Here is a 19,202-nt window from a genome sequence, read left to right as displayed (position 1 = left end):
GTGTGTTTAAACATGGACTGTTGCTTTAGCATTGGTCCTGTCGCTCTTTCGGGAAGGGTTAAGAGTATTCCTTTTCTATTCCTTTCTTTTCTATTTAACTTGGTATTATTTAATCCACTGTTGACTGAACTAGTAGACTGTTATTGCTACTAGTGCAAAACATTTTATTTGACAATTTAAAGAGAAACATTTGTGAATAATGTGTAAAAAATACTAGTAGATGTTTTTGTTCTCACTAGTCAGGATTCTTGTCAGAATTCAATTGATCTTAATGAATTAAATTCCAGTATGTGGTAATTAAGTTTATACAAGTAACTTAACTGTAACAGAGTTTCTAATTATTACATAAATAATTGTATTATTGATATTGACACCTGAATTGTTCTGTTTTTGTTGGAAGTGAATTTACACATATAATAATTAAATTCCCACTAGTAAAAAATCTAATCTAAACAAATGTATACAATCAGTTACTTCAGGCTTTACTTCAGGTGGCTTATTTCTTGAAAAAAAAAAAAAAACGCAACAACGTAAAATACAATGAAACTTGTTTTAATCAATTATTTATTATTTGAACTTTGCAATAAACTGTTCTTCCATCAATAAAAGTAGTTTATTTAGGCTGTGACCAAATTGGAACCATAATTATTACCCTCATTAGTATTGCACTGTTTAGTAATGGTAGAAACACAAATTCATTTAGCCTTTTCTTCATCATCAACATGCATCAGCACCGGTCCATGAGTGGCTGAGCCGTGTGTAAATCTACACACACACACAAACTGAATTCTGAATTAAAACGTATATCGTTTGTATAATCGTTGTGTTGCTGAGAAATAGATATCTCAACTTCACGGCATCCAGTGGCCTATAACAACCACAACCACAGCACTGATGTATCCTTCACTGTCTTAAATATCCCATAATCCTTTGATCTCAAGAGAAAAAGCTTTGATATTGATATTTTATTTCTGATGAGAATTTGCCAGTAAAATAGCCTAGTTGGGGCTTTTTTTTTATGATTAATGATTTTATGCCACCAGCTGGCTGCAGTTTGTGTATCCTGCTGCCTGTAAAATGCGTCTCAAATGAGATTAGGTTGCTGGGAGCTTCATACCTTCATCACAATGCTGCCTATTAAGGTACTGACTTGAGACAGCATAGGCAGAAAGGCATCAAGGCAGCTACCTTACGTTTTGGACACAGCCTACTTTAAAATCCGAGAGAAAATAGTGCCCTGGAATATAAATAGGGAGCCATTTGGATCACAACCTTAGACTTGTGACTAGGTATTTTTTTTATCACCATTATATTATAATGTCTAATTGATAATTGCTCAAATTACGACGTAATTACTGTAGATTTGATTGGCTATTAATTTAATTTATCTAAAAATATACACGCTGGTTAAATTTTAAAGTTCATCATGTTAAAATATTAGCCATCTTCCTATTTAACGTGTCCCCCATTCTCATCCTCCTCAGCTGCTTCCCCCTCTACTGAAACCTTCTAGAAACAGGGAGCGCGCGTACGAGGGGGAGGGGTCTCTCTCTCTCTCTCTCTCTCTCCCTCTCTCTATCTATATCTCTCTCTCTCTCTCTCTCTCTCTCTCTCCTCCGGGCTGCAACGGAAATGCCGTTTCCTCTCGGGTAGGCTCGTCACGCAGGGGTCCGTTCTCCTTTCAGCTCACCATGTTGGACATCCTGGTGCTGATGTTCTTCGCCATCATTGGCCTAGTTTTCCTCTCCTACATCATCTACATGCTGTGATGGACGGTGAGGGCGCAGCAGCAGCTGCGGTGAAGCAGGATGGTGGGGCTGCTCGGTTAACGACTCCAAGGCAAAGGTAGGCGATATGAACACGAGGGAGAAGAGCATGCAGCATTAATCTGGGTTTACATTTTGTGGGAGGTAGCTAGCCTACATTTAGGCACCTTACACTTGCACCTTAGAGAATAGCTTACAAGGGGGTAGGCCAATCTGAGTGAAGCTCCAGCCATCCCATAAGGGACCCTTAGTTACGAGTGGGCATGAAGAGCCTGAGAGGGTTGTAGTTTCTGTGTGACACTGCATTACAGTCAAATACAGCAGCATTTACAGTGGTATACTGTACTGTACTCTCTGTGGGACGTGGACTTTTGTCCTCTAGGAAATGTTGGCATTCACTGTAATGCAAATGTGTGTTGATGAGGCCGGATGTTGGGGGTCTGTCTCTTGTTTCTTTAGGAGGAAATGTGGATGAGACGCCGGACACTCTGTGAAGGGGTTATCTGGACAAGGCGTTACGCCTTTTCCGAAACATGGCAGCTCCCCTTCCCCGTCTGACACCCACTGGCTCTCTTCTCTGTCTGGCACACACTCCCCACCGCACACCGTCCAGCTGCCGGAGGACCCTGCCCTTCCTTCCTTTTTCAAGCAAATGACAATGATTTTTAAGACTTTCTAAGTTGTGCACTGAGCTGTGAAGGCTGTCCGTTAGTTGAAAAGTGTGTGTTTGTGTGTGTGAGTGAGTGAGACAGAGTGAGAAGGCGAGCATAGTACATATTGTTCTCCCTTCAGTGGCTTCCCCACTACAGTCCTTCATTCTGTACGAGCCTGGTTTTGTGTCCACTGTAACAATGTTTTTATGAATAAATATAGAAGCCAATGACAGAAAGAACTCTGTCTCTAATAAAATGCATTGCTGTGTTGAGATTGAGAAGATTTTTAGAAGTTTTCTAGAGACCCTCTGACCTAGCTTGGCTATCCTGTGTCTGGCAGATGTCCACGTTCACTGATAAAAGGTTCGCGCAGAATCCGCAATCTTTGTGTAAATGTTTCTTTTAACATTCAACATTTTGTGTCCAAAGGTCATGACCAGGTCAGTTTACTTCAACTAGTGTTTTAACCGTCTCTCAGGTCTCAGAGAATTTATTAATAGACAACCACAGACCCCATAAAGGTTAACCAAAGTCTGGAAGACTGGAAGACCTTGGAAGACTAGAAGGTTGGTTGTTCTCAATTAGAATGACTTTGAAGCCCACTGTGAGAATCAAGAGCCAAAGAGATCAAAGAAGACATCCATCAGAACTTCTCTGCTTCTTCCTGGTCAGGGTAGCAGTGGGTCCAGGGCCTACTGGAATCACTGGGTGCAGGAACACCCCCTGGACAGGGCTCCAATCCATCGCAGGGTACCATCCATTTACTCACTCACTCGCTCACTCCTAGTTGCAACAGCGTAGCTGATTTACCTACCATGTGTTTTGGGAGGTGGAAGGGAACCAGAGTACCCGGAGGAAACCCACACAGACAAGGGAAGGACCACAGTAAGGACTGAACCCACAACCTAAGTACCCTGGAGCTGTGTGGCACATGCGTCTGTGCCAGCAATTGTGCAGCTTAAAGTAGAGGAATGCATTCATTCAAAGGGGTGTCCACAAACATGTGGGCATATATTGTAAATCTGCTATTCCACAATACAGTAAATACAGTAAATACAAATATTTAAATATCTGTTCAGATTTAAGCTCTAAACATGTAGTAAACTGATAAGTGCATCCATAACATCAGGAACTGAAGTCTCAACGCTAAAACCTCAAAATCAGGCGTGTGATGGATCACAAGACAGGTCAGCTGCTGTCATCAAAGTAACACAGCAAAAGGAAGCAAGTATTTAGCTACATATTCTGGCCACCATTTCACAATTTAACGATTCCTTTTCTCACACAAGTACTTTAGTACAATTTATTTTTTTTTTTATTTCACAGAAACGTTATTAAAAATAATGTAAAAGAAAATGTAACATTGTACATGTAACTAATTACAACCTGCAACAACTGCTGCTTGCTGCTACGTCACAGTAATGAACTCTTCTCACTGACTGCACGGCCTGCAGGTCCTCCTCCAGCTCCTTACACAGACCTCTGTTTCCCACTCCCTAGTTTTTTTCTTGTTGTTTTTGTTCTTGTTTCTGTTTGTTTTTTGTTATTATGTATTCTTGTCCTAATCCTTTTAGTTTCATTTTAAGTCATTCATGTTTTCTACTTCCTAAATCATTATATGATTTTTAGCAACGGTGTTCAGCAGAGTGATACAGCATTTGTGGAAAAAAAAGAAAGTTCTACTATCTAGCCATTAGAACACTTATCAGTTTTCATGGCCGGGATTTACTGTTGTATAAATGACATTATACAGTCATGCCCGAAAGTATTCATACCCCTGGCAAAGTTTGACTTAAATTTACTTTTATTTAACCAGAAGTTATATTTTTGCCTTGAAACGACACAGGCATCTCCCAGGAGATAACACGATGATGTACAAGAGGCATCATTGTGGGAAAAAGTATTTCTCAGCTTTTATACACATTTGAACAAAAAGTGGCATGTCCAAAATTATTCATACCCTTTGAAAACTGGGGAAAATCCAAAGTTCTATACCATTCCAAATAGTCCAAGCTGTTTTAAAGCATCCTAATTACCCTGATTCATTGGGAACAGCTGTTTTAATCAACTCAACAGGAGAAAGCAGCTCTCTGCAGTTGGTTTGTGGACAGTCATGGCTAAGACAAAGGAGCTCACTAAGGACCTGCGGCTGTGCATTGTGGCCGCTCACAAGTCAGAAAAGGGCTATAAAGCCATATCAAAATGTTTTCAAGTTCCAGTGGCTACAGTGCAAAGTATTATAAAAAAATACAAGAAGTTCCGCACTGTGGAAAATCTCAGAAGATGTGGTCGGAAGCCAAAAGTGACACCTGTGCTGGCCAGGAGAATAGTGAGAGAGGTGAAGAAAAATCCAAGGATCACCACCAAGGCCATCCTGGTGAATCTGGACTCTGCTGGTGGCGACATCTCAAGGCAGACAGTTCAACGGACACTGCACACTGCCGGGTTCCACGGACGCAGGCCAAGGAGGACACCACTTCTCCAGAAAAGGCACACAACAGCCCGCTTGACCTTTGCAAATGCTCATCTGGACAAAGAAGAAGACTTCTGGTGTTCTGTTTTATGGTCAGATGAAACAAAAATTTAATTGTTTGGAGAAGCCTTCAACCCTAAGAACACCATCCCCACTGTCAAACATGGTGGTGGGAACCTAATGTTTTGGGGGTGTTTTTCAGCCAATGGACCAGGGAACTTGATCGCAGTAAATGGCACCATGAAAAAAGAGCAATACATCAAGATTCTCAACAACAACATCAGGCAGTCTGCAGAGAAACTTGGCCTTGGGAACCGGTGGACATTTCAGCACGACAACGACCCAAAACACACAGCCAAAGTGGTGAAGAAATGGTTAGCAGACAAAAACATTAATGTTTTGCAGTGGCCCAGCCAGAGTCCTGACTTGAATCCAATTGAGAATCTGTGGAGGGAGCTAAAGATCAGGGTGATGGCAAGGAGACCCTCGAACCTCAAAGAATTGGAGCTCATCACTAAAGATGAATGGGCAAAAATACCAGTGGAGACATGCAAAAAGCTGGTCAGCAATTACAGGAAGCATTTGATTGCTGTAATAGCCAATAAAGGCTTTTCTATTAATTATTGAGAAGGGTATGAATAATTTTGGACATGCCACTTTTTGTTCAAATGTGTATAAAAGCTGAGAAATATTTTTTCCCACAATGATGCCTCTTGTACATCATCGTGTTATCTCCTGGGAGATGCCTGTGTCATTTCCAGGCAAAAATATAATTTCTGGTTAAATAAAAGTAAATTTAAGTCAAACTTTGACAGGGGTATGAATACTTTCGGGCATGACTGTATATATATATATATATATCATATTACTATACCATATGGTAAGTCTTCTGCTATTTAAACACAAAAGCGGTGTCAGATTAGGCCGTCACATCATGCTGCATTTTGTGTGGAAAAGCGGGATTACAGCGACATCTGGTGGAAGTCATTGGTTACACACCATCCGGAACAACAGCATGCATGTCTGGCTTAAAACCATGATTGTAAAGAGGGCAATTAATCTTCATATATATATATATATATATATATATATATATATATATATATATATATATATATATATATTTATTATTATTATTATTATTATTGAAGACCACTCAATGTTTGAGTAGATTTACCAATAACATGCTAATTGTAATATTTATATATTGATCTTTTTGAGTCTCCAGTTATTGCATTCGCTGCCGTTCCTTCAGGATGAATATGTGTTATAATAGTCCTTGTACTGCCTAGTACTGAGCCTCTCAAAAAGTTGCCACGGTTGAAATTCTTATGAACCTACCTAACTAGGCTGTGTACTTACACTACATGTCCAAATATTTATGGACACCCCTTCTAAAGAATGCATTCAGCTATTTTAAGTTGCATCCATTGCTGATACAAATGTGCAAATGCATTGAGCTGTGGAGCAGTGGAACAGTGTTCTCTCGAAGGATGGTGCTCCATCCAGTACTTTTGTGATTGGGAGTTGTGGCGTTGGGAATGAGGTGAGGTCACTTGTCACTGAATGCAATTAAATCCTCACAGCAATGCTCCAAAATCTGGTAGAAAGCCTTCTCCAAGACCAGTAGAGACATTTACTCCAATAAAAGCAGGTTCCATTTTAATACCCTTGATTCCAACAGAAATCATACATGAGTAGGTGTCTCAATACTTTTGTCCATATAGTGTATCTCAAATACAGCCCTATTGCTGAGCTTATAAGTCTATGCGTCTACTTGAACTGACAATGGCAATCAGCTTTTTTCAGACATCAGAAATGTTGGTAAGCTGAGCCCTATTTTATTCATGTTTAAGAGGTCCTGACATTAACGCTCCAGTTGCTCTTGCTTTCCTCGTTTAGAAACAAGATACTGAAGTGTCATGGATCTCAAGGATACAAAGAACTGGAAAATGTGAGTAATTCCACTCCAAAGAAAGAAGAAGACATTTACTCACTTCCTCTACTATGGGATAAATGATGCAGTGACACATGAACCTTCTATCTTTGAACATTTCTGTGAGGTGCAAAACCCTGAGTGCAGGACTGATGCTTGTCCAGCAGATTTCACATATGAGCATCAGTGTACAAATAGTTTATACCACTGAGTGTTTAGGTTTAGCGGAAAGGGCAGCATTCACTAGGGTTTCACATCTTTCAGATATGGAAAGTTGGAAATCCTTTTGTAGCTGTTTCCATTGAAACCCGTTTCAAAAAAGGTTTCCACCAAATGGAAGAACCATTTCAGCCAGGGATGAGCAACATGGGCTGGAGTCCAGCACAGTTTGCTGATTTCCCTGCTAACAGAACTACTTAATTAACAGGCCAATTAACAGGTGAGTTGATTCAGGTGAGCTTAAGAACTTGAGAGCTTGAAAACTGTGCAGGAATCTGGCCCTCCAACCTTGGTTTCCAACCCTGATCCCGGAGGACCCCCTGCCCAACACATTTTAGTGGTTTCTGCTCTAACACACTGCCTTCAGCTTAGGAAGGGCTGATTTAAGCACCCAAATGGTTGAGCTGCCATGGTCCTATATATAAAACATTTGCCCTTACTAAAGAACCATTGAGGAACCTTATTTTTAAGCATGTTCTACATAAGAATTATACATATATACATACATATTAACTTGTAACATGCTTAATTCTGTTACTCCAGTGATCTGTAACAAGCTCCATACTGTTACACAACTGACCTGAACTGAATAACTGGATGATAGTTGTCCAGTTCTCCAGAAAGTCTCACATCTGGGTCTCATCAGCAAAGGCGACGAGTCAGCATACAGAGAGGAGGTGCAGCAGCTGACAGACTGGTGTACAACCTTCACTGGAATGTAGAGAAGACCAAGGAAATGGTTGTTGACTTCAGGAAATCAAGACCGGACCACTCTCCGCTTAACATCAACGGCTCCTCTGTGGAGATCGTTAAGAGCACCAAGTTCCTTGGTGTCCACGTAGCGGAGAACCTCACCTGGTCCCTGAACACCAGCTCTACAGCCAAGAAAGCCCAACAGCGTCTCTACTTCCTCCGGAAGCTGAGAAAGGCCCGTCTCCCTCCACCCATCCTCACCCTCTTCTATAGAGGGACCATAGAGAGCAAACTAAGCAGCTGCATCACTGCCTGGTTTGGGACCTGCACAGCCTCTGACCGCAAGTCCCTCCAACGCATTGTGAGGACAGCTGAGAGGATCATCGGAGTCTCTCTCCCCTCCGTCATGGACATTTACACCACCCGCTGCATCCGCAAAGCAACCAGCATTGTGGATGACTCCACCCACCCTTCACACAGACTGTTCTCCCTCCTGCCATCAGGAAGAAGGTACCGCAGCATCCGGTCCAACACGACCAGACCTGCAACAGCTTCTTCCCCCAAGCCATCAGACTCCTCAACACAACTCAACTTCTGAACTGATATCTTTCTGGTACATGTACACTCTCCCTCTCTTTCTCTCTCTCTCTCTCCAACCATTTACCCCAGATAACATGGGAAGCATTTTTTGCACAAGCATTTGCACTAATAACTTTACTACCTCACTGGACTCTATTATTGCACATTGCACAATTTGCACACTACCGTCAATTATTTATTATCCTCTGTCTGTACTGTGTTGTGTTGTCTGTTCGCACTTGTTTGTTTGTGTTGCACTTGTGTCTTGTATGCAGTGTCTATGTTGCACCATGGTCCTGGAGGAACGTAGTTTCGTTTCACTGTGTACTCTGTATGTAGTTGAAATGACAATAAAACCCACTTGACTTGACTTGACTTGACTTGATGTGTGATTAAACCTCCAGATTATAGACTAGACTAATTTAATCTGCCTAGAAAGTAGAGTAGTAATCATTCTGAATAGTGTAGTGTAGATGAGTAGCTGTGTAGGGGGTATAGCTCAGTGGTAGAGCATTTGACTGCAGATCAAGAGGTCCCCGGTTCAAATCCGGGTGCCCCCTCAAGTATATACCTTTTGACCAGGTTGTGTTTGGTCAATAAAACACCACGTATTCGTGACATCCTCAATCCTGTCACGTCAGTAATCTTTAACAAGCTCCATACTGTTACACCACTGTAAAGGACTAAATACAGTCATACTAATAAAGCTTAAACTGTAACTGAACTGAATAACTGGATGATAGCTGTCCAGTTCTCCAGAAAGTCTCACATGTGTGATTAAACCTCCAGATTATAGACTAGACTAATTTCATGTAACAGGCGCCTAGAAAGTAGAGTAGTAATCCTTCTGGGCAATGTAGTGTAGGTGTGTTGCTGTGCAGGGGGTATAGCTCAGTGGTAGAGCATTTGACTGCAGATCAAGAGGTCCCCGGTTCAAATCCGGGTGCCCCCTCAAAAACACACCTTTTGACCAGGTTGTGCTTAGTCAATAAAACACCACGTATCCGTGACATCCTCAATCCTGTTACGCCAGTAATCTATTATCAATACTAGTTGTTCAGTTCTCCAGAAAGTCTCACATGTGTGATTAAACCTCCAGATTATAGACTAGACTAATTTCATGTAACAGGTGCCTAGAAAGTAGAGTAGTAATCCTTCTGGGCAATGTAGTGTAGGTGTGTTGCTGTGCAGGGGGTATAGCTCAGTGGTAGAGCATTTGACTGCAGATCAAGAGGTCCCCGGTTCAAATCCGGGTGCCCCCTCAAAAACACACCTTTTGACCAGGTTGTGCTTAGTCAATAAAACACCACGTATCCGTGACATCCTCAATCCTGTTACGCCAGTAATCTATTATCAATACTAGTTGTTCAGTTCTCCAGAAAGTCTCACATGTGTGATTAAACCTCCAGATTATAGACTAGACTAATTTCATGTAACAGGTGCCTAGAAAGTAGAGTAGTAATCCTTCTGGGCAATGTAGTGTAGGTGTGTTGCTGTGCAGGGGGTATAGCTCAGTGGTAGAGCATTTGACTGCAAATCAAGAGGTCCCTGGTTCAAATCCGGGTGCCCCCTTGGAAATGGGCTTTTTGACCAGATTGTGCCTGTAACACGCTCCACATTGTTACACCACTGACCTGTACTTGCTACACCACCCTGCTAAAAAACAGCTGTTGTTGGTACCTGCTTTCGAATGGTCCAAGGCTGGTCTTTGATGGTCAAGGTGGTTGAGAAGCTGGTCATTATAATGAAAACGTGCTCTATGTTAACCAGCTAACCAGCTCTTGACCAGCACAGAAAATGTTGCATTTGCTTTTGATTATGCTTGGTCATGCTGGTCATACTGGTTGACCATCATGGTCTTGCTGGTCATGCTGGTGGTCTAGCTTGGTCAGGTTGATCATGCTTGTACATCAGCAAAAACATCAAACACAAACAGCTGGTTAAAACAGCTGACCAGGCTGTTTTTATATTTTACCAGGGCAAACACTCATAATACACTCCATACTGTTACACCAGTGACCCCTAACACACTCCACACTGACCCATAATCACATGTGTGAAAGAGATTAACCCTCTAAATTATAGACCAGACTAATAGCATCTAACAGGGGCAAAGAGAGAGGAGGATTAATCATTCTGACCAGTGTAGTCTGCGTCTCCAGCACGCAGGGGGTATAGCTCAGTGGTAGAGCATTTGACTGCAGATCAAGAGGTCCCCGGTTCAAATCCGGGTGCCCCCTCAGAAACACACCTTTTGACCAGGTTGTGAATGGTCAATAAAACACCCCCTGACGGAACTCTCTTGCACATAGAGACACATCCCGTCTAATTAATAGCGAAATTAAAGCGAAAACGGATTCTCTGTATTATATTCCCGCTGTCAGAGTCTCGCGACAACAAACGCAGACCACTGCTCGGAACGAAGCGTCCGGTGCTGCCACGTAGACACAGCAGCGCGGCACGAGCGTTTATATGTGGAGCGGATACGAGGAGTATAGAGACATCTAGCGGGCATAGTCAGTAACACACCTTTCAGGACAATAACGTGACCAGAATCAGACCTGGTTTCATTGAGCAGTAAAACATTCATTTACAAAGGATTTAGACAGACAGACAGACAGACAGACGAACAGACAAATAGATCAATAGATATATAAGCAGACAGACATACAGACAGATAGATAAATGGATAAATAGACAGATAGACAGATAGACAGACACACATACAGACAGATAGATAAATAGACAGACAGACAGATAGATAAATAGACAGATAGACAGACACACATACAGACAGATAGATAAATAGACAGACAGACAGATAGATAAATAGATAGATAGACAGACAGACAGACAGACAGACAGATAGATAAATAGACAGACAGACAGATAGATAAATAGATAGATAGACAGACAGACAGACAGACAGACAGACAGATAGATAAATAGATAGATAGACAGACACACATACAGACAGACAAACAGACAGACAGATAGATAAATAGACAGACAGACAGACAGACAGATAAATAGATAGACAGACAGACAGACAGACACATATACAGACAGACAGATAGATACATAGATAGATAGATAGATAGACAGACAGACAGATAAATAGATAGATAGACAGACAGACAGACAGATAGATAGATAGATAGATAGATAGATAGATAGATAGATAGATAGATAGATAGATAGATAGACAGACAGACAGATAGATAAATAGATAGACAGACACACATACAGACAGACAAACAGACAGACAGATAGATAAATAGACAGACAGACAGATAAATAGATAGACAGACAGACAGACAGACACACATACAGACAGACAGATAGATAAATAGATAGATAGATAGATAGACAGACAGACAGATAAATAGATAGATAGATAGATAGATAGACAGACACATACAGACAGATAGACAGACAGATAAATAGATAGATAGATAGATAGATAGATAGATAGATAGATAGATAGATAGACAGACAGACAGACAGATAGAGGTGCAAAAGGTTCATTCAGAAGGCTCTTTGAGATCTGAAAGCCTATAAAATAACCTCTCATGCATAACTGTGTGACGTTGCTCCAAGTAGCTCCTCTTCTCAAAACCTCAAAAGGCCACGACATACTGTCAAAAATTTCCCTGGTACAGCAGCTCAGCTCAAATCACATGACTCCTACATGATCTGAGCTTAGAGAAGAACTGACTGGGTGCCTGCTGTTCACAATTTGAGCAGAAGTGCCAAATGAGTACGGAAATAAGTCTGCTGGTAGTACTAGTACTACTGCTAGGAGAAGCCCCCGGCGCACTGTCAGTAGACATGCCACGACTTGCTCTCACCTCAGTCAGTGCATTAACCCCACAACCATGACTTATTCTTATGAAGGATTGATCACAAGTCTTTTCAAATGACATGCTACGGCGACTTTATACAATTTATTAGTCATTTAACAGCTAATCTTACCAGATAAGGATGCCCCCCTCACCCCCTGTGAGTCTCGGTTCATCCCAAGGCCTCTTCCTCCAGCTTTGAGGGCGTTTTTCTTAGCCACTGTCGCCTTTGGCTTGCTCACTTAGGGTTACATTTACATTACAAAAGTATTGTGTCTCAATAAGCCTAATCAAATGCACATAGCACCCATAGAGTGTCTGGATACTTTTGGACTTAGAACGGATAAATTACAGACAGTATAGTTATAGCTTCACTATATCTATACTACACACATAAGAGGGAGCAAAGTTAGGCCATGTGACACACAAACACACTGACCTCCCCAATACAATACATCATTAATATTTACATTATTATAACACACACCTTAATAACCAGCACGTGCACGAGAGAAGGGGGGAGAAAGAAGAGAGATAGAGAGAGATAGAGATAGAGAGAGATAGAGAGAGAGAGGGGGGGGGGGTGAATGACTTCCCTCTGCTCCCCCCATGTGTCATATGAGACTGAGCACATGACCTCGTGCTCACTCCCTTCACTGCCTATATGGGTGTGTAACGTGTAGCGTTAAATAGGCGCTTCCCCAATCCACCTATGGACCTATTTAAACAGCAGAGCCAAAAGAGCCCCATGTAAACACAAATACAGGGGAGAAATCATTAAATATGCCACAGATATTATAGCTATTATAGCTGTCACGATTTCTGCTGAGACCTGTTGGAAATTAAAACGGGCAGGTGTGTGTGTGTGTATGGGGTGAATGCCATCCAAGCATGTTGTTAGTCACGGGACTATCAGCAATGTCTCTAATCCTGAATACTGTGTGGTTTATACAGTCTAAACTCACTGGTTTCCACGGCTTAAGGCCGCTGGCAAAATACAACGCAACGGCATTCACACATCTCGGTACAAGCCTGCAATGGATTGTACCAAAATCAGCTGTCAGCTGGGGGGCGGGGGGGGGTTTCTGGACTAATAAAACGATCTGTTCCCAGCCCTGTATCAGTACCAGTTCGTTGTGTTATTTCTAGAAAATGATGAGTAAACAACACGCTTGTGCCATATCGTGGATGAATCACTGCTAAAACGTGGAAAACTCTTGGTATGTGTCGCACCTCCCCTACAAAAGCAATGGATCGCATCCTAATGGCTGTGTCACGTGACTCTCTCCAGTTCGCCATTTTCCAGATCTCCGCCGGGTCTCTGCGCTTCGTGACCGACTCCCGCACTCAGAACCTGGGCTCTTTTAACGCCAGCGGCGCTGTGGAAGAGTCGCGACCTTAAGCAGCACAGATACATCAACAAGGAGGACATTTAAGCCCTTCGCCTCCCCGTCTGTGGTCTGTTTGTACGGTGTCCTGAACGAGCAGGAGAATGTCCGCCGAAAGCCCCGAGTACTCCCCCTTCTTCGCGGTGATGGGCGCCTCAGCAGCGATGGTCTTCAGCGGTAAGAGGCGCCTCGTATGCGGGCAGGGATTTGAGTTGCGACGCGGGGAAAACTTCAAAAAATATTTAACGTTTATTAGGAGATAGTGATTATGTTGTTGTTTTTTTTAACATATAAAAATGTCTTGTACTCGTTGCTGTGAATATATGTCGCGGTGCAGCTCGCGAGCTTTTCGTTTCGGGGGGGAAGGGAAGGATAGAGAAGGTTTCCATCACGGCGGATGACGTCCCTGTTGACGTAATGCGTCTAAATTATTTATTTACGTTGGATTTTATTGCTTAAAAATGAGAGAAAACCTGACCTTGTTTTGTGTGCTACAAAAACAAGCGTCATCGCGTGAGAGCAAACCTAGCCTGCGTACGAATATTGCCGGAGCAGCTGGGCAGACTGGCGTTAGCTCGCTAACGTTAGCTCGCTAGCCGCTTGGTCACGTAATTTGCGCAAGGACGTTTTCTCCGTATCCCCGTCGTCTAAAATGACCCGTAAAATGTCAGATAAGTTGCTTTTAACCTGATGGTCCTCTTTGACGGCTATATTTGTTTTATTTATTTATTTCTAAAATAATTTGAATCCGACTCGGTTCAGCTTGGCATCTGAACGCTCGTCGAGTCGTGTCGGTACAGACAGACCATTAGCTAATTAACATTAGCAGATACAGTGCAGGGTCCAATGCGACAGTGTCCTCGTTTTATTGAAGCGTCTATTTTGTCGTGAAACGCACAACACAAGCAACATAACTTCCCTAAATGTGGACGTCGTCGTCCGGGCTGGTTAAGAGCAGCAGGACAGAAAGCTGACGGTGACTAAACTGAGAGGCAATACCCTGTGGGCGGCCTCGGTGGTGCTCGGGTCTGTTCGTGCGCGGCTCGGCTCTGCTCGGCTCTGCTCGGCTCGACTCGGCACTGCTCGGCTCGGCTCGATGATACTAGTGAATTTGACGCAGATCTCGTTCTCCGTCCAGCTTGGAAGGAAGTCCCGGGTGTTGTCATGTGACTGCAGGGTGGAAAAGATGTCGGTGCGATGCCCCACTGCTTTATTCCACCTTCTGACCTTGGCTTTAATTCCTTTAAGGCAGCTTCTCCGAAATGTGTGTGTGTGTGTGTGTGTGTGTGTGTGCGTGCGTGCGTATACGTTTTCGACCGACCATGGAGAAGGGTAAACTGTGTCGAGGCTGGGCATCTTAGAAGTAGACACCAGAAAGGTGTTCACTAATAGTGTGTGTTGCTTGACCAGCTGCGGTGAAGCGAGGTTACTAACTTGCACATAAATTGCTTACTCACTTTCACACTGTGCCCCCAGAAATGGTAGTACTCTGGCAGTACTCTGGTACTGGTTGTAGTACCTGTCATTTTTTTTTGTTTTTTTTGTTCATTCATTCTCTGGCTTTGTGTTTGACACTGATTGATTAATGCTCCTGTGTTTCATACTCTCTGTTCTTCTACAGCGCTGGGTGCTGCCTATGGCACAGCAAAGAGTGGCACAGGCATTGCTGCCATGTCCGTGATGAGGCCGGAGCTCATCATGAAGTCCATCATCCCCGTGGTCATGGCGGGTATCATCGCCATCTACGGCTTGGTGGTGGCCGTGCTTATTGCAAATAACATTTCAGAAAAGGTCACACTCTACAAGTAAGTCATGCCCGTAGCCTGATCGACATCATCTTGAGAGACCTTGTACAAATGACTTGAATGTTTAGCAGTAAAATCCCTTATTCTGTAGTATATATCACATTTGAGGACATAAAGAACCTAAATCAGGTTGTGGATGCGAACAAATTTGTAATTTGTTAGTAAATGGGGCTCAGCAGTAAAAAAAAAAAAAAGAAAGAAAAAGAAGAGATCTGCTTGCTCAGTGCGAGTATTGCTGACTTGCCATTCACGCAAGTGCTGCTCTAATCCACTTCTGCTTTTGGTTGGTTTCTTTAAAGCAGCTATAGTCTGCTTGTGACTCTGAAGCTGTTCTCACTACATTTCCAGTCTTTTAGAAGTACATTTAGATCACAGACGTCTGAGTAAAGTGTAGTAGGCTAAGGCATTAAGCAAAGGAATCCAACCTTCCCATTTTAGCCTTTAAACATGATCTTACATGGAGGTCCATATAGATATCAGTGTGTTTCTGTTGCTGGTTTGATGTTAAAACCACACATTTTTCCAGATGAACTATGGTTTGTTAGTTTCTTGGCCATGTGAGCTTATCAGAAAATTGCATGCTGGCTGGTGTGATTGAAATATTGTAGGTAGAGATGAAACCGGTTGCAGTAACCAGTTGTCAGGGCTCCCCAGATGGTCCTTGATCAGTACTTCAGTGCACATGGATAATGCAAAATTTAAGGACCAGTTTGAGGAGCAATTTTCTTAAACTACATTTTAAAAAGACAAAATTTGTCATTCTGATTTTATCCCTCTTTATCCTCTTTGACTCTGATTACATTGTAAATGTCCTCCCTTTTGTCTTGCAGGAGTTTTCTTCACCTGGGTGCAGGGCTGAGTGTGGGCCTGAGCGGTCTTGCCGCTGGCTTTGCCATCGGTATTGTGGGGGATGCAGGAGTCAGGGGCACAGCCCAGCAGCCTCGTCTTTTTGTGGGCATGATCCTCATTCTGATCTTCGCTGAAGTGCTGGGGCTGTATGGGCTTATTGTTGCCCTTATCCTCTCCACCAAGTAAATTACATTAAATATTAATTATTATTATTATTATTATTGTTATTATAATACAGACAACCACCCACTACAAACACACAAACACCAACTCAGACATCCACCTAATGAAACACATTGAGTAACTACAACACAAGAACCGAAGAGAGGGGAGAGTGTATGTATGTGTGTAAGTGTGTATGTATGTATGTGTGTGTGTGGTGGGCAAGTAAATGTCTGTGAGAACTCTCCTCTCTGTGTGTATTATAGTAGCCTGATATGCGTCCCCTTGTAAATGCGCTGTGTAGCCTGTGCTCTTGTCTTGTTGGTGTTTAGGTAGATTCCCTGACCCCTGCCACTACACTTCTTTGTTTGCGTTTTTATTTTGTCATTGTTTTCCTCATGTTTGAAGAAATCATTTTTTGTTTGTTTGGTTTTTGTTTTGTTTTTTCTCTCAAATTTTGGGACCATTTCTGATTAACACAGATGTTGAGGACCTAACTGTAAAAAAGTAAAAAGCATTTTTTTTGTTCGTTTTCCACAGATTTATTTATGAAGATTTTGAAATGTTCATGAAACTGTTTAAATCGATCAAAGTCTTTATTGAAATCCCAATGATCTATATATATAAATACATGTATCAGAAATATATATCTGTATAGGTAGGTCAATTGCACTGTGGGTAATTTGTGCTTGGAGTTCCTCTGGATGTAATCATTGGTTACCATGGAGATCTGTTAGTCTGTTTCAAGATATTGGTGTGGAAGTTTACAGAGCGTGCAGTCCTGAGTGTATGCACGCGTACGTTTGTGAGTGAGTGTGAATGTGTATGTTTTAATTCTAAGGTGACATTCTTTGAACATGTGTAGCGTTATACCTGTAGTTACTACTGTTTCTGGTTGCATTGATGGGCGAACACCAGCCCAGCCCGTCCTGTTTCCAAATAAAATTTCCTCAACTTCCTCCTCTCTCGAGTTGCTTATTATTTATTCATGTGTATATTTTACAGCCTCCTAAGTCTTTAATCCTCATGCAAATGCGTGTGCGCGCACACACAGTGAACACCATCCTGCAGCGGTCAAAGCACCTACAATAGACATGTTGATAACACTTTCACAGGTTTAAATATTTGTTTATTTATATTTGGTAAATATCAGTTATACCGCTCAATACTTTCATGCACTGGCATCTCCCTAAGGCAAAAGAGGAAGAGGTTCAGGGTGTGCTGGGTGAGGGATTAGTCCCCAGGTTGCCATCTGTCTATCACAATTTCTGTGCTTCTCAACAGAAACGCCACACCCCCTCATAGCCTTTTTCTGCTTTTGTTGGCCACAGGGTGCGCCCTAGAGCACTGGAGCCATGCTGATATCTTTGAGTACGTGAACTGTTCAACAACATGAATACTATGGATTTAGAGCTGACCTACAGCTACAGAAGCACTGTAATCTTCAAAATCCTGTGGAGGCCTTGAGGGAGATCATGTGATTGCAGCAATCTATACACATTTCTAATTTACAAGTTCTGGCTCAAGAGAGTCAGCAGGAGGGTGTGGGTTAGTCAGTTGGTGCAGTGTTAGTGAACACAGAGGAAGATAATAGTGTAGCATGCAGGGGTCATGTGGTTTACTGAAAAACACAGTTTGGCCTGGGGTGTCTAAACCTGTAGACTGTAACACTAATCAGTCAAAACGGGAGTCTTAAAATTCAGTACTGGGTGGAGCACATTGACAAACACTGATATGAATCTGGTTGGATGTTTAAAATATGGCTTTTTTTTAAGTCATTTTACGGTTTAAATTCTAATATAAGGAGTAAAAGGTTTTCTGTTTTCTCTCTTGGAACTGTAATTAAGTAAAAGTACAAGTATTCAATTGCAGTAGTACTTTACACATTAAATTACTCCGCTGTGGTCCACAGTACAGCTACAGTACATTATCAAATGTTGTGTATGGTATAGAACACCTAGCATATGGTTAAATCAAGACTGCTATGGTCACAGCTGAGTTTTAATCACAGTTGTGACTGAAAGAGTCTAGGTACAGAAGATAAGATTGATCAATCATAGCTGTATTGATCACTAATGCAGAGTAATATGTTGTGACCACCCTTTTCCTTCTAGGTTATGGAGTCAACTAAAAACACATACAAAAGCACACATAAAATCACGAGCAGATCCATGGGTGTCCAGAGTTGTTGGTGAAGCTACCATGATGCCAGCCACATGGACGGGCCTTTTGTGGATACACCACAGCAATTTGATCAGCTACACTTTTGCTAAATATAGTGTGAGAATCCCAGCAACCTTGAGGCCGACAACAGCCAGTGGTGGGAAATCTACAAGGAAAATATTGCTTTAATAATATTTAATATAATGTTCAGCGAAACACTGAAATGTACAGTGTTTTTATTTATTTTCTTGTTTTTAAGCAAACCAATGTCTCCAACATCACTTTTAGGAGCATTTTAGATGTGGTCAGCAGCAATTTCGAGTGTGTAAAAGTCTTTAAAATTGAGTATTTCACAGCAAACTACTGTAAATTACTTTGTTTACACGTCAACGACCTAATTATGAGGATAATCGGTGATAATTCCCTTTAAGACTGAAGGATTTTAAATGTACCAAATCTGAGCAATATTTTCCAGAGCTACACTACCGGCTCAAAACTGGTTGTATGTGACTGTGTGTGTGTGTGTGTGTGTGTGTGTGTATATATATATATATATATATATATATATATATATATATATATATTTTTTTTTTATTTTTAACATATATATGTTTACATAAATATACATAAACATAAAATATATATACATAAACTAGCTTAACTTTGCAGAGTAA

General features: G+C 41.8%; 1 protein-coding gene, 1 long non-coding RNA gene and 5 other non-coding genes across 7 annotated transcripts; all 7 read left to right on the top strand.

Annotated features, from left to right (window-relative positions):
* The first annotated feature begins 1,590 nt into the window (after nucleotides 1–1,590).
* On the top strand, nucleotides 1,591–2,675 carry LOC140574359 (uncharacterized). Its single transcript, XR_011980721.1, has 2 exons — nucleotides 1,591–1,845; nucleotides 2,226–2,675. It is a non-coding gene; the product is annotated as an uncharacterized lncRNA (long non-coding RNA).
* A 6,132-nt stretch (nucleotides 2,676–8,807) lies between these two features.
* Nucleotides 8,808–8,879, top strand: trnac-gca (transfer RNA cysteine (anticodon GCA)). The gene has a single exon. It is a non-coding gene; the product is annotated as a tRNA-Cys (tRNA).
* A 320-nt stretch (nucleotides 8,880–9,199) lies between these two features.
* Nucleotides 9,200–9,271, top strand: trnac-gca (transfer RNA cysteine (anticodon GCA)). The gene has a single exon. It is a non-coding gene; the product is annotated as a tRNA-Cys (tRNA).
* A 238-nt stretch (nucleotides 9,272–9,509) lies between these two features.
* trnac-gca (transfer RNA cysteine (anticodon GCA)) lies at nucleotides 9,510–9,581 on the top strand. The gene has a single exon. It is a non-coding gene; the product is annotated as a tRNA-Cys (tRNA).
* A 238-nt stretch (nucleotides 9,582–9,819) lies between these two features.
* Nucleotides 9,820–9,891, top strand: trnac-gca (transfer RNA cysteine (anticodon GCA)). Its single transcript has one exon. It is a non-coding gene; the product is annotated as a tRNA-Cys (tRNA).
* A 596-nt stretch (nucleotides 9,892–10,487) lies between these two features.
* trnac-gca (transfer RNA cysteine (anticodon GCA)) lies at nucleotides 10,488–10,559 on the top strand. The gene has a single exon. It is a non-coding gene; the product is annotated as a tRNA-Cys (tRNA).
* Nucleotides 10,560–13,444: 2,885 nt separating this feature from the next.
* atp6v0ca (ATPase H+ transporting V0 subunit ca) lies at nucleotides 13,445–17,323 on the top strand. The gene is made up of 3 exons (XM_072694098.1): nucleotides 13,445–13,726; nucleotides 15,171–15,354; nucleotides 16,185–17,323. The coding sequence occupies exons 1-3, from the start codon at nucleotides 13,654–13,656 to the stop codon at nucleotides 16,387–16,389; spliced, it is 462 nt and encodes a 153-aa protein (XP_072550199.1). The 5' UTR covers nucleotides 13,445–13,653; the 3' UTR covers nucleotides 16,390–17,323.
* Nucleotides 17,324–19,202: the final 1,879 nt, after the last annotated feature.

The sequence above is a fragment of the Salminus brasiliensis genome, chromosome 12 (genome assembly GCF_030463535.1).
Source record: "Salminus brasiliensis chromosome 12, fSalBra1.hap2, whole genome shotgun sequence".
In the NCBI taxonomy this organism is placed as follows: Eukaryota; Metazoa; Chordata; class Actinopteri; order Characiformes; family Bryconidae; genus Salminus; species Salminus brasiliensis.
Note: the sequence above shows the minus strand (reverse complement) of the source record. Positions and strands in the feature narration are given on the sequence as shown.

Bases quoted from the DNA above. Each gene is read 5' to 3' on its own strand.
- atp6v0ca (XM_072694098.1), top strand. From the start codon at position 13,654: ATGTCCGCCGAAAGCCCCGAGTACTCCCCCTTCTTCGCGGTGATGGGC. The intron at 13,727-15,170 runs GTAAGAGGCGCC...GTTCTTCTACAG, and splicing joins AGCAGCGATGGTCTTCAGCG to CGCTGGGTGCTGCCTATGGC. The intron at 15,355-16,184 runs GTAAGTCATGCC...TTTGTCTTGCAG, and splicing joins GAAAAGGTCACACTCTACAA to GAGTTTTCTTCACCTGGGTG.